General features: G+C 35.3%; 1 protein-coding gene across 1 annotated transcript; it reads left to right on the top strand.

Moving 5' to 3' along the window:
* The first annotated feature begins 118 nt into the window (after positions 1–118).
* On the top strand, positions 119–12,096 carry LOC108773878 (protein FAM122A). Its single transcript, XM_018539831.1, has 5 exons — positions 119–385; positions 9,156–9,219; positions 10,398–10,786; positions 10,959–11,102; positions 11,359–12,096. Exons 1-5 carry the CDS (start codon positions 276–278, stop codon positions 11,585–11,587), a joined length of 936 nt encoding a protein of 311 aa, XP_018395333.1. The 5' UTR covers positions 119–275; the 3' UTR covers positions 11,588–12,096.
* The last annotated feature ends 625 nt before the right edge of the window (positions 12,097–12,721 follow it).

Genomic DNA, 12,721 nt, shown 5'->3' with positions numbered 1-12,721 from the left:
GGGGTGGACATCCCTGATGTTCGCGTCGGTCGCGACAGCCGGCGAAGACGACGTGTGTACCCGGGATCGTGAGATTCGTGCGGAGGACCTCGCGGAAGCCTGCGTGACGGATCTGAAAACGTCGGGGACGGTGGGCGACGGCGACGGCGACGGAGACGGTATTCTCGGATAATCTCGGACGCCCACAGGTTCTCCTATGTGCTATCTCCGCGCGGACGTCGCGCGATTACGTTTTGAGACACCTGGGACTGCCGCCGCGTGTCACCCCGACAATCATGGACGTTGACTGTCCGATCGTTAGTCTGAAGCGATCCAGCAGCGCGCCGATGATTAATGAGATCAGCGCGACCATGTCCGTTACTACACCGTCAACATCGTCGTCAAGGTACGTTAATGACTACTTCCTTCCCCTTTATGCACAATATATATATATATATATATATTGCGGAATGTGACCCGCTTGTATCCTGAGTTACTCCAGGCCCAGGATAAAATGTGAAATGCAATCGTGGTCTGTAGCAGGACCTAGCGAAAAATCTGCTGTAGTTGCAGTCTTATAGCGTGTTCATCACGACTGAGTTTGCATCAACCTGGCCTGGTTTGTGGCCGATTGTTCCATCTTTCGGTGAGATTTACCTGTTAAACCTGGCAATTCGCGCACGTGATTGGGTAATCTTGCTACTTACCTAACGGGTAAATTTTACCAAAAGATGGAACAATTCCTTAATGACATTTTGTGTCCTCTTATTGATAGAATGTGTAACATTAACCAATAATGGAGCATTAAATCCAACCCAGGTTGATGCAAATCCAGTCAGGTCAAACACGCTATAAGATTGCAACTAAACGCTGTTAACAATGATTTTTATTACCAAGTAGTTACTTGCAGTTTCTATAGGAGCAGATAATTGAAGTATTACCCGCTCCAGCTATTAGTGATCTTGTAAAATCAACAGCGTTGCATGGATTAACATAGGTGTTGCCTAGCTATTGAATGCAGATGTTGAACAATCAAATTTTTTTTTGTTCAATATATTTTCTTTGGTATATAGTGAAACTGCCGCATGTTGTATTAATACACATAAATATATGCTTTACAGTAACAGTACATTGTTTGATACGTACTATCGTACATTAAGTATAGCCGAAATGTTACTCTTTCTATTTTACTAGAGTAAAATAAAAAAAAAAAATTTTATACACCTATGTCTGACTATATCGGAATATAATTTTAAAACTTCTTATCGGAGTAATACTTCTAGAAAAATAAATGGTAATGAAATGTAAAAATTTGGTATTTGTAAAGTGATATAAAGTAACAACACAAAATATTTTAACTGTGTACGTTTGTGTATCGACGTGTGGCTTAGTTGAAAAGCATGGAATCATACACTGTGTTACACAATGTAACCTGTGTATATTGCCGAAAAGCACTTAATATTTCTATTATATTTGTACATATAAATATGCATTTCTTTCAAAATGTTCTATTGGAAGCTCTTTCATTAAACTTTATAAAAGTTGGAAATTATTTAAAAAAATGACTGTGAGACTGTGCACATAAGCAATGTTCTTAATCTTATTTTGAGGAAGTATAAATATAACAGAAATCCTCTTTTATACGTAGAAATATATATAAAACAAATTATTATACATTATTTAACCATATTATCATACCATGACAATACAGAAATGCTCGTTTCTATCAAAATGTGATTTAATTTTAATCTCAGTTCAACAAACTCTTCATCTTTTTTTCGTTTTAATGCCCGTTTCTACCATTTTTGTCTTACCTCCGTATTCATAGTCAGACCTTATACTTAAGCTTCCTTAAATTTATCTTCAGATGATCTACGAATTATTTTATTGGCTACTGAGTAACTAAAGATAAATTTAAGGAAGCCTTAAGTATAAGGTCTGACTATGAATACGGGGGTTAATCTCCGATTTAGCAAAACTCTCGTTAAAATTAAACCTAGATTTGAGGCTGATTGGTTTCTACCAACGTTACGTTGCATGTTTAATTAAACTTATAACCTATGTGTAACTTAAAGAAATTATTAAATCTCAGTCGTTGATTGGTCCAATATTGGTTCTAACAATATGGTAACATGCAGCATCGTGTTATGTGAATACTTAAAAATAATATTTTAATTAACAAAGGAATTGAAAATGAGCATATACCACGAGAAGACGCTGGATAGATTTAGCGAAAATATAATGTATTTCGTAGAATATTAAAACGAAATTTTTATTATTATTAGTAAACGATTCGGCCTTTAATATGACCATCATCAGTAAACGAAGGAAAATTAATTTAATATATTGCGAAAAATATTACTTAAATATGGCGTTTCGTCCCAGCTTCTACTACTGGACTCATCAGTAAGACATTGTAGTGGAAGTCTACCTTATACGCCTGCAAGAGTTATTCAATCGAGATTCTATATAAAGCGATATACGCGAATTAAAATACTTGCGAGAATTTGCGAATATCTATAGACCTTTGATGGCGGGTCGACGTAGTAATATTCTTCGCAATATTTTATCCATAGTAATGTATGTATTACTTCCATCCCCCTTTTTAACTTACGCGCTGAACTATCGTCGGTCTTGAAACGCAAATTTCGCTAAATCTATCCATCGTCGTGGTATATGCTCATTTTTAATTCCTTTGTTTATTATAATACTAAACCACATTAAAAACTTAAATTATCGTTAATATTTTAATTATTTTCAATAACAATTATTTTTTTAAATTAAAAATAACGTAGAAGACATAAGTAATAAACAACGTAAACGTAAATTTTTCAGAGGCTGAGAATTATTTTAATAGATTTAGTAACTCATTATAAAGACGTGTGATAGAAAATAAAATATCTGATATGATAATCTCTAAAAAGGATAAATTTTGGAAAATAATAAATAAATAATATTTTTTTAGTTTTTTTTATAATATAATAAATAATAATATCATATATATCATTTTTAAACTTTTAAGAGTAACAACTAAAATTTGACTTTCATAACATTGTCTAACAACGGACCATTTTATAAATTGTACTTTGATACAACATTATTATCAAGATAAAGCTGCTTTGTCTTGATTGGCTGTGAATTCCGATGCGCGATTCGCAATCTCAATCCGATCCGCGTCCACAATCCGTAGTGTGACACGGGCTTAATATTTTCTAATAGCGAATTCGGCAGACTGCACTAGTGCGCACTGAGTACGAACCTTTTCAGTGCCGTACATTCAGCTTGTGCGTACTGTACCACTGCATTCAGATTATCTTATAGCATCTTCGATTGACAGTGCCAATGCGCACTTGACTAGTGTCACGTGTTCATCTGACCGCACGATACTCGCGTAGTGCGCACTAAGTGGTACGAAATATTTTGACGGTGTCAGTTCAGTGCACTAGATATATTGGTGTATAACTTTCCTTCCGCCGTTTTTTTCCGAAATTTGAGGCTTTATTGTAAAAAGCTGGTTATATACATTTATGATTCAAAGTATTGCCCAAGTATGGCCACTACTTTCTTCCATCTTTCAGGCAGCGTACGAACCCCGCGTCGAAAAAACTGGTCATCTTTTGAGGCGATCCACGAATCGATCAAATTTTTTACTTCTTCATAAGACCGGAAGTGCTGGTCAGCCAGGCCGTGTGCCATTGATCGAAACAAGTGATAGTCGGAGGAAGCAACGTCTGGAGAATACGGCGGATGGGATAGGACTTCCCATTTCAACGTTTCCAAGTATGTCTTGACCACTTTCGCAACACGGGGTCAAGCATTATCATGCTGCAAAATCACTTTATCGTGTCTCTCGTTGTATTGCGGTCGTTTGTCTTTCAATGCTCGGCTCAAACGCATGAATTGCGTTCGATACCGATCGCCTGTGATTGTTTCAGTCGGTTTTAACAGCTCATAATACACTACGCCGAGCTGGTCCCACCAAATACAGAGCATGACCTTGGAGCCGTGAATATTCGGTTTGGCCGTCGATGTGGAAGCATAGCCAGGAACTCCCCATGATTTTCTACGCTTGGGGTTATCGTAATGAACCCATTTTTCGTCCTCAGTCATAATGCAGAGATCCCTTCCGTCTTTGCCTTTCAAGCAGCTGTTCACAAGCAAACAAACGCCGTTCAACACTCTCAGCTTCAACTCGTACGACACCCAATTTCCTTGCTTCTGAATCATTCCCATCGCTTTGAGGCATTTTGAAATGGCTTGTTGAGTCACTCCCAATGATCGTGCCAATTCTTCTTGATTTTGACACGAGTCTTGATTAAGTAATGCCTCCAATTCTGCATCTTCGAAAACTTCTCTTCCATCGCCAGTCTTCGACGTCAAAATCATCGTTCTTGGAGCGTTGAAACCACTCACGACACGTTCTTTCACTAATAGCAGCCTCACCATAAGTATTTGAGAACATTTGATGAGCCTCAGCCGCAGATTTCTTCATATTGAAACAGAAAATTAAAACCTCCCGCAAATGACGAGAATTCGGCTCGTAAACTGTCATTTTCAATCGAGAATAACTTTATGATGCAGACACAAATCGACTAATGTTTCTATGGGATTATGTTGACAGATGCCCAAGTTTATTGTATGACGTCTTATGATCTATTTATTTCGACCACCACTTACCGCTAAAGCCATCTATAGGAAAATGGCGGAAGCAAAGTTGTACACCTATAGGATATCAGTTGATATCAGTGCATCATTTTGTCACAATATAAGGATATATATTAGGGACAAGAGGTGCGTTCAGAATCGTCGTCCGGATGCACCCAGATGTTGTTTTATCCTTGTTGTTCACGAACGATAAACAAGGATAACACGACACCTCTCAGTATAAGGGTATATATTAGGGACAAGGGGTGCACTCAGATGATGATTCTGAACCATAGATATTTATATAACACTAGATCGCTAACTCCCCTATGTACCGTGCATAAAAATTGATTCCAAAACATTGTTTAGTACATACTTTTCGGAATCATGTACTAGAGCCCAGTTAGCGATCTAGTGTTATATAAATATCTATGTTCTGAACGCAGCCAAGCATGATATCATGGGGACAAGCAAATCTGCGCGAAAAAGCGTCGCTCTGCCCCGCGAACCAAGATATTAATCGTTAAAGTTTTTTTTTTAGTTGGACCTACAGTTTAACGCCGAATCCGAACGGCAGTCACGTCTTCAGCCCTTAATCCTTAGGCAATATGACGCAACGAAAATCCAGTTCGAGTAATCAACTCGTAATCAAATCCTATTATTCTTAAATTCCTAATATACTATATACATTCATATCTATTTACACTCATTTCTTTTTACTCTTATCAATTCACTATTTCACTTTAATAACTCTTATTCTTTTTATCAACTATCTCTATTTCTTATATACTCTTACACATTAACCGTGAAAAAATCACGTATATGGGGAGTAGACGGATTCGAACCCGGATCCACAGATCATGAGTCAACCGTTTATCGCATGGAGCCACACGACTCCCCAATCGTTAAAGTTCATGACTATTTAGGTTAGGAAATCTATCACGTAACACTGCGATGCGAGCATGCACTGCGGTCACATTTTCATACTTTGTCTAGTCACATTTTTATACTGTAGTCCTAGTCAAGTCCTTACACTTACAACTAGAAATAGCACTTCAGCTTTTGCACTGAAAATCTTGGCGTGTTCTTTTGAACTTGCACTATTCAGTGCAACCCATGAAACTCGTCCACAAAAAATTTCCATAACTGTCGTAACTGTATATGGTTAAACTGTGGTCCTATGTCACAGGAGCGCACTTGCACACATTACTCACATCAGTCGGTTCCTAGTAATTTTGAACTGCTTTACCGATAAGGCTGCTTTTACATGCACGTAATTTATGTAAACAAAAATATGCAAATCCATATCAAATTAGGTCTATTTTTTATTCCTGCACTAGTTCAGACAGTAACAATCTAGTAGTAACAGCTACTATGCGTTATTCTGGTTGAGATGATGTGATTGACTAACGCAAGTTACGCTGCATGTCAATGCAGTCTGAGATCATATTATTTTAAATTAGCCAATTATCGATATGGACAATTGATATACATCTCCGATGCTACAAGTCCCACAACTATGGTCCAAGTATCCGCGCACATAAAGACAAATATCCGTGTTACCGCGGGTGTTTCATGAAGTAAGAGTAAGGAGACTTAACTGTGTAGACTGAAGGTGGTCACGAAAAATGTTCCGTGTACTGCCATGTCCGCCGAACGGAATAACTTGCAACATTTCATCGCCATGTTGAATATTTATATGTGTGCAGTATACTTGCGACTGTGTACACGTATGTGTACACATATACATAATATATATCGAATCGGGATGACAGATATGTTAACCTGTAAAGTCTCGAACTTTAACGCTTAATAACTCGGTTCACAAGGCCGATCCCCGCATTTTTCTTATAGATTCTTTCGTTCTGAGTGAAAACGCGACGAATGAGTATAATTTTATTAAGATTTTAGGAGAGCAAGCTATACTTTACCTTTTAGAAGACAAATACGTGTCTTAAACGTATAAAATTATACTCATTCGTCGCGTTTTCACTCAGAACGAAAGAATCTATAAGAAAAATGCGGGGATCGGCCTTGTGAACCGAGTTATTAAGCGTTAAAGTTCGAGACTTTACAGGTTAACATATCTGTCATCCCGATCCGATATATATTATGTATATGTGTACACATACGTGTACACAGTCGCAAGTATACTGCACACATATAAATATTCAACATGGCGATGAAATGTTGCAAGTTATTCCGTTCGGCGGACATGGCAGTACACGGAACATTTTTCGTGACCACCTTCAGTCTACACAGTTAAGTCTCCTTACTCTTACTTCATGGTTTAGATATATGATTATAGTTGTGAGAAATTACAGTGCATTAAACTCTTACGAGCCACACAATGTCTATTTCGCATAAATGTAATTTATTACATAACTTATATATAATTTTAATGCGTATGTATATAAAAGTATATGCGTATAATAAATACATAAGGAATTTTATTAATAGGGGAGAGTGGTCTAAATCGAACCTATTTGCAGTTTTTGTTCTTTAAATAAAGTCTGAAATAAATATTTCACTGACTCAATTGGAAAAGGTGCTCGCCTGTTATAGGATGATTTCCAACAAGAACGATAATGTATAACACAGTGAATTATTTCATCCTTGTTCAACGTTGGCAAACAAGGATGTAATAATGATCCACTGTGTTGCACTGCGTACTTGCTAGAAAACACTTATAGATAGAGATTCGAAACCTGACTGAGAGAGAAGTAATATTTTTCCTAATAAATTCTTTTTCCTAATAAGTGTTTTAAGATGTTTATTAGCATTATTATTATTAAATTGACGAATTTAATTTGTGATATTATTAGCTCCATTTTATGATTGCGTTCCAAATCCAACAGTAATCGGCACACCGTTTATGTAATTAAAGATATATTTTTTTTAAATTATGTAAAAAAAGTGTTATTAGGAGTATAAATAAGTTTCCACCATTTTTTAAATCAAAAATTGGACATTTATTGTGAAAGAACAGTACCTAATGTTTTATTCGAAGTATTGTCCATCGCTAGCCACTACTTTTTCCCATCTTTCTGGTAATTGGTGGATTCGGTGGATTCCACGTCGAAAAAACTGGTCATCTTTTGAAGCTATCCACGAATCGACCCAATTTTTGGTATCTTCATATGATGTGAAGTGTTGCTCAGACAGGTCATGCGCCATCGATCGAAACAAGTAGTAATCAGAAGGAGCAATGTCTGGCGAATACGACGGGTGGGGTAAAAATTCCCAATTGAGTGTTTCCAAGTAGGTTTTGACCGGCGCCACAACATGTGGACGAGTATTATCATGCAGAAGAATAATTTTATCGTGTCTGGAGTAAAGACCTATATTTAGTCTGGAGTAGTAGTGGACGCGTTTTTCCTTGAGTACTCGACTCAATCTCATCAATTGTGTTCGGTAGATAGCCTCAGTAATAGTTTCGTTCGGTTTGAGCAACTCATAATATATGACACCAAGCTGATACCACCAAATACACAACATGAGCTTTTTTCCATGAATGTTCGGCTTGGCTGTCGATGTTGAAGCATGGCCAGGTGGTCCCCATGATTTCTTTTTCTTTGGGTTATCGTAGTGGATCCATTCTTCATCACTAGCGACTATACGATGCAAAAAACCCTTTCGTTTATGCCTGGCAAGCAGCATTTCACATGTGAAAAATCGTTCAATGTTTCTCGGCTTCAGTTCATATGGAACTCAATTTCCTTGCTTTTGAATCATTCCCAATGATTTTAAGCGATGTGAAATTGCTGGTTGAGTCACTCCTAATGTAAGTGCAAGTGCTTCTTGCGTTTGGCATGAATCTTCATCCAATAATGCTTCCAATTCCGCGTCTTCGTACACTTTCGGCCTTCTGCTACGTTCTTTGTCTTCGACGTCAAATTCACCGTTCTTAAACTTTTGAAACCATTCACGGCAACTTCTCTCACTTAAGGCAGCCTTACCATATGCTTCTACAAGCAATCGATGCGCCTCAGCTGCAGATTTCTTCAAATTAAAGAAGCTCCCGCAAATGATGCTTATTCGGCTCAAAACTCGACATCTTCACACGAAAAAAGATATATGATGCTGATACAAAAGTGCTAATATTTCAAAGTTATGTTGTTGCCAGATGTCCAACCTTACGATATGACGTTTTACAGCAGACAATTTTAACCATAACATACTGGTGGCGCCATCTTTTGTCAAACGACAGAAACTTATTTATACTCCTAATATTAAACATCAAGATTCAACCTCGATCTTTGTTTGGCGCTTTTTTACTTATTTGTGTTCTTCGTATAGTGGTCAGTTTAACATATTATTGCTAATTTTAATTAATTTTTAATTTACATTGCATATGTATGGTTTATGTAATATTTGTAAAGTAATGAAGTAAATTTGAATTCTGAATTCTTTTAAAGTCATTGAGAGAACTTTTGTTAATAAGTTTATTAAACATTTTTAAAAACATTTTCTAATAATATTTGCAACTATGCTTAATTGTTTTTAAATATTTCTTATTTTGTCACTTGCAGGGATGCTGTGTCAACCTATAATATATTTGCAAATTCAACTCGTCTACGACGTTTTAGTACCAGTGTAAGATCATGTTATTTATTTACTCTCTTACTTTGTATTACTCAGCTCAGTATTGATTAAATATCATCTAAGTTTCTCTATTACTCTAGTAGCAAAATTTAAAATGTAACATTTTATTTTTTTTATAAATAAATAAAAAATTAAATTTACAGTAAGTTAGAAGAAATGTAACATTTTATTTTGTAATGTTATACTCTTTGATCAGCTTATTTGACTAATACTGGAAGCTTTCCAACAAGAGACACTGTGTAATACAGTGAATAATTACATTCTTGTTGTATGTCAATCTTGATAACTATTATATGTTACACAGTGTCGCTTATTGGAAAACTTCCACTGTCTTTTATTTTTATTCGACTTTTTTTTTAATCAAAAACTGTATAAGAGCTCCAATGAAATAAATGAAATTAACCAAATGAAAATCAGTGTTGGCAAGTGAGCCGAAACTGGTTGTTCTCGTGTAATAAATTATATTTAAATATCAAAATTACAAGACGTTTTGACTCCTAATTTGGGTTCTCTTTGGTACAGAAATATAATAAACGTTACAAAATTAGAGTATAAAGCGCTTTTACATTGATTTTATGCTGATAGGCATTTTTAAGCTGTTGTCCATATATCAAAAGTTATCAAATGTACAACGTCTTTAGTATTTAGCAGAATACTTAAACAGTAAATTGAATATTAAACTAAAATATTAGAAACAATAAATTATTGTAGTCCAAATAGAAGATTAAATCCTGATTTAAATATTCACAAAACAATGGCAAGACAATAATGCGCACAAATCAAAATATGTTCGCATTATTATCTTGCTATTGCTTTATTAATATATAAGTTAAGATTAATCTTATATTTTGACTACAATAATTTACTGTTTCTAATATTTTAGTTTAATATTCAACTTACCGTTTAAGTATTCCGTCAAATATTAAAGACATGGTATATTTGATGACTTTTTATATATAGGCAATAGCTTAACAACACTTGTCAGTGAAAAAGCACTTAATATTCTTAATTTTATAACGTTTATTATATTTCTGTATCAAAGAGAATCCAAATTAGGGAGGAATCGAAATATCTTATAAGATCGTTTTTTAAATATAATTTATTACGCAAGAACGACCAATGTCGGCTTCTTTTCATTTGTTTAATTTATTTACTTTTTTTACTTTTAGAGCCCTGGTAATGCTCCTAGATTGACACCACGTGTGAGTCAGTTAAGACAAGAAGAATGCGTGGATGTCGCTGGCCGAGAGGCAGCACACGAGAAGGAAATTCATAGTGCCATGCAGATATCGCAATCATGGGAGGATCTCACTTTGGAGGCGGAAGGATTATCATTCAAGGATTCAGAGTCTCCCACGCAGCAGCTTAACAAAGTAGAACGATCAAAGAGGCCATTGGATCCTTTAAGTTTAAATCTGTCTATCACCGGCTCACCATTGTGTTCTTCACCTTCCCCCACAAGATCTGGATTTAATCAAAGACAGTGTTACTCTCCTGGAATTCACATCTGGAAGAATAATTTGTCTCCTAGTCCTACGAGAAAGGCATTTGCTACGAGGTAAATCTTGTTTAGAACATAAATTTATCTCGTTTGAGAAGTTGTTGCAGAAAATTTATGTACGATTATACTTAAAAAGGAAAAATAGTTATTGCAATTTATGTTATTTTATTCCTAGTTAATAATTAATAAATTAATTTATTATTTTTTGCTAATATTTTATGAAACACAGGCGCAGTTTAAGTCCTATCGCGATAAGGCCAAGCTGTTTAGGACCAGTCAAAAGAAAATTCGAATTAGACGAAGCTGGAATGGATCACAGTTTACAACCACCTGCAAAACGTATTTCTGGTTTATTGACGTCAGTTGCATCCAGGTTGCGTATATTTTTACAATTTTCTGTATACATATATTAGACTTAAATATGATCAAATTATCCAAGTATTTTTTTTAATATAAAAAAAATGACCAAAAATCTGTTTTTTGTTCCTGCATTCTCCGAAATAATATATACGATGCAATAAGTTGAAGTAAAACAAATTTACACTTATTTCACTGCAACAATAAAAAGTAAAGCCAATATATGTGTGCTCCTATAATATAGTTTCTTTAATTCAATATTGTCTTCACAGATTGGATGCTCTGTCCAGTCCCCTCCCTGGAACTATCAGTTCCGTGGGCACACCCGAGTCGTTATCGAGCGCGGATTCACCTAGTTTCTCTTTTCGGCCTGTGGATAGTCCATCACCAGTTCGCGTAAATCCGAACAGCGACAGCGAATCTTTATCAGACTTGAGCAATCAAAGCAAATCGATGGATCAAATACGTGCTGATCAGATCAGTCAGGATAATCACAGATGAACATAAGAAATTGTTGGACACGCGAGAGCTTGGAAATTTGACGTGTCATATTAATCTTTTTCGGCATATTGGTGTAAAGAAGAAAGTATTTGTATCTCGCACGGATCCAAAAATCGCGAGCATATCCTTCTTGTCAGTCTTGTTATTTGTCGTTCGTAGACAAAGAACAGTAGTGCGACATGAATTTCTTGAAACTTTAGTACAAGTGCAAAATAAGTTTAGAAGAGCACTTTTAAATGTGCATCTCTAATATTTTTTCGATGTACGAATAAGCGTAGCGCCAACAGTGTTCTTTCCCTTTAATTAAATGTTAGCTACACATATCGGTGAAAAAACACTTTACGTGCCCTCGTATCGTTCCATCATATTCCGGAGTGAATTATTTATGTCCTCTAACTGGAATGATTTATTTATCTTTTTTTTCGTATAATTAGCGCTATATACAATAATTCTGTATGTATCGATTAATGTATACAAAACAATGCCTTTTCTTTCGCTAATTGTATACTATCCACTCTATTCAATCATTCTTGGCTCTTGTTATCTATTTTTAATATTTGATAAGTATGTTTTGGGCATTGGATGATTCTCTATTCAATGATTCCTAACGAAACTATTTGTTATATAGATGATCAGATTGCGTTTAATCACATTTATTGTACAAAAACGGTTCAACTATCTCAATGCTTTTAATCATTTTTTTATTATTATATTATTTCTATTGCGTGCGCGATATCGATGGGACTTCAGTTTCCATCTTAACGAAAAGTTCACGTTCACGCAGTTAAAATCTCCAGGCTCGTATTCTTTGTAGTAATAAGCGTAAATGCTAATAGAAAATGCTGAAGTGTTCCCTTAAAATATGTTCAAAGTAATGATTGCATAATATAAAGGTAATATGTCCGAGAAAAGATGTAAAGATACTCCAATATCTCAGATTTTTCAAATATGTTACTGACAAGAAAACATAAATAAATATCTTTTTCCAGTTGTAATAAGCTTCGAATATGTTAAAATATAGATAAAAATAAGAGACACGTATTTGTTTATAACTTGCTCAATCGGACGTTAAGAAAATAAAACTCTGTCTTGAAAAAAAAATCACTTTCCTTCTTTTTAAGTGAATATCTAAAC

The sequence above is a fragment of the Cyphomyrmex costatus genome, unplaced genomic scaffold (assembly GCF_001594065.2).
Source record: "Cyphomyrmex costatus isolate MS0001 unplaced genomic scaffold, Ccosl1.0 scaffold223, whole genome shotgun sequence".
NCBI lineage: Eukaryota > Metazoa > Arthropoda > Insecta > Hymenoptera > Formicidae > Cyphomyrmex > Cyphomyrmex costatus.
This window is presented reverse-complemented; position numbering and strand designations above follow the sequence as displayed.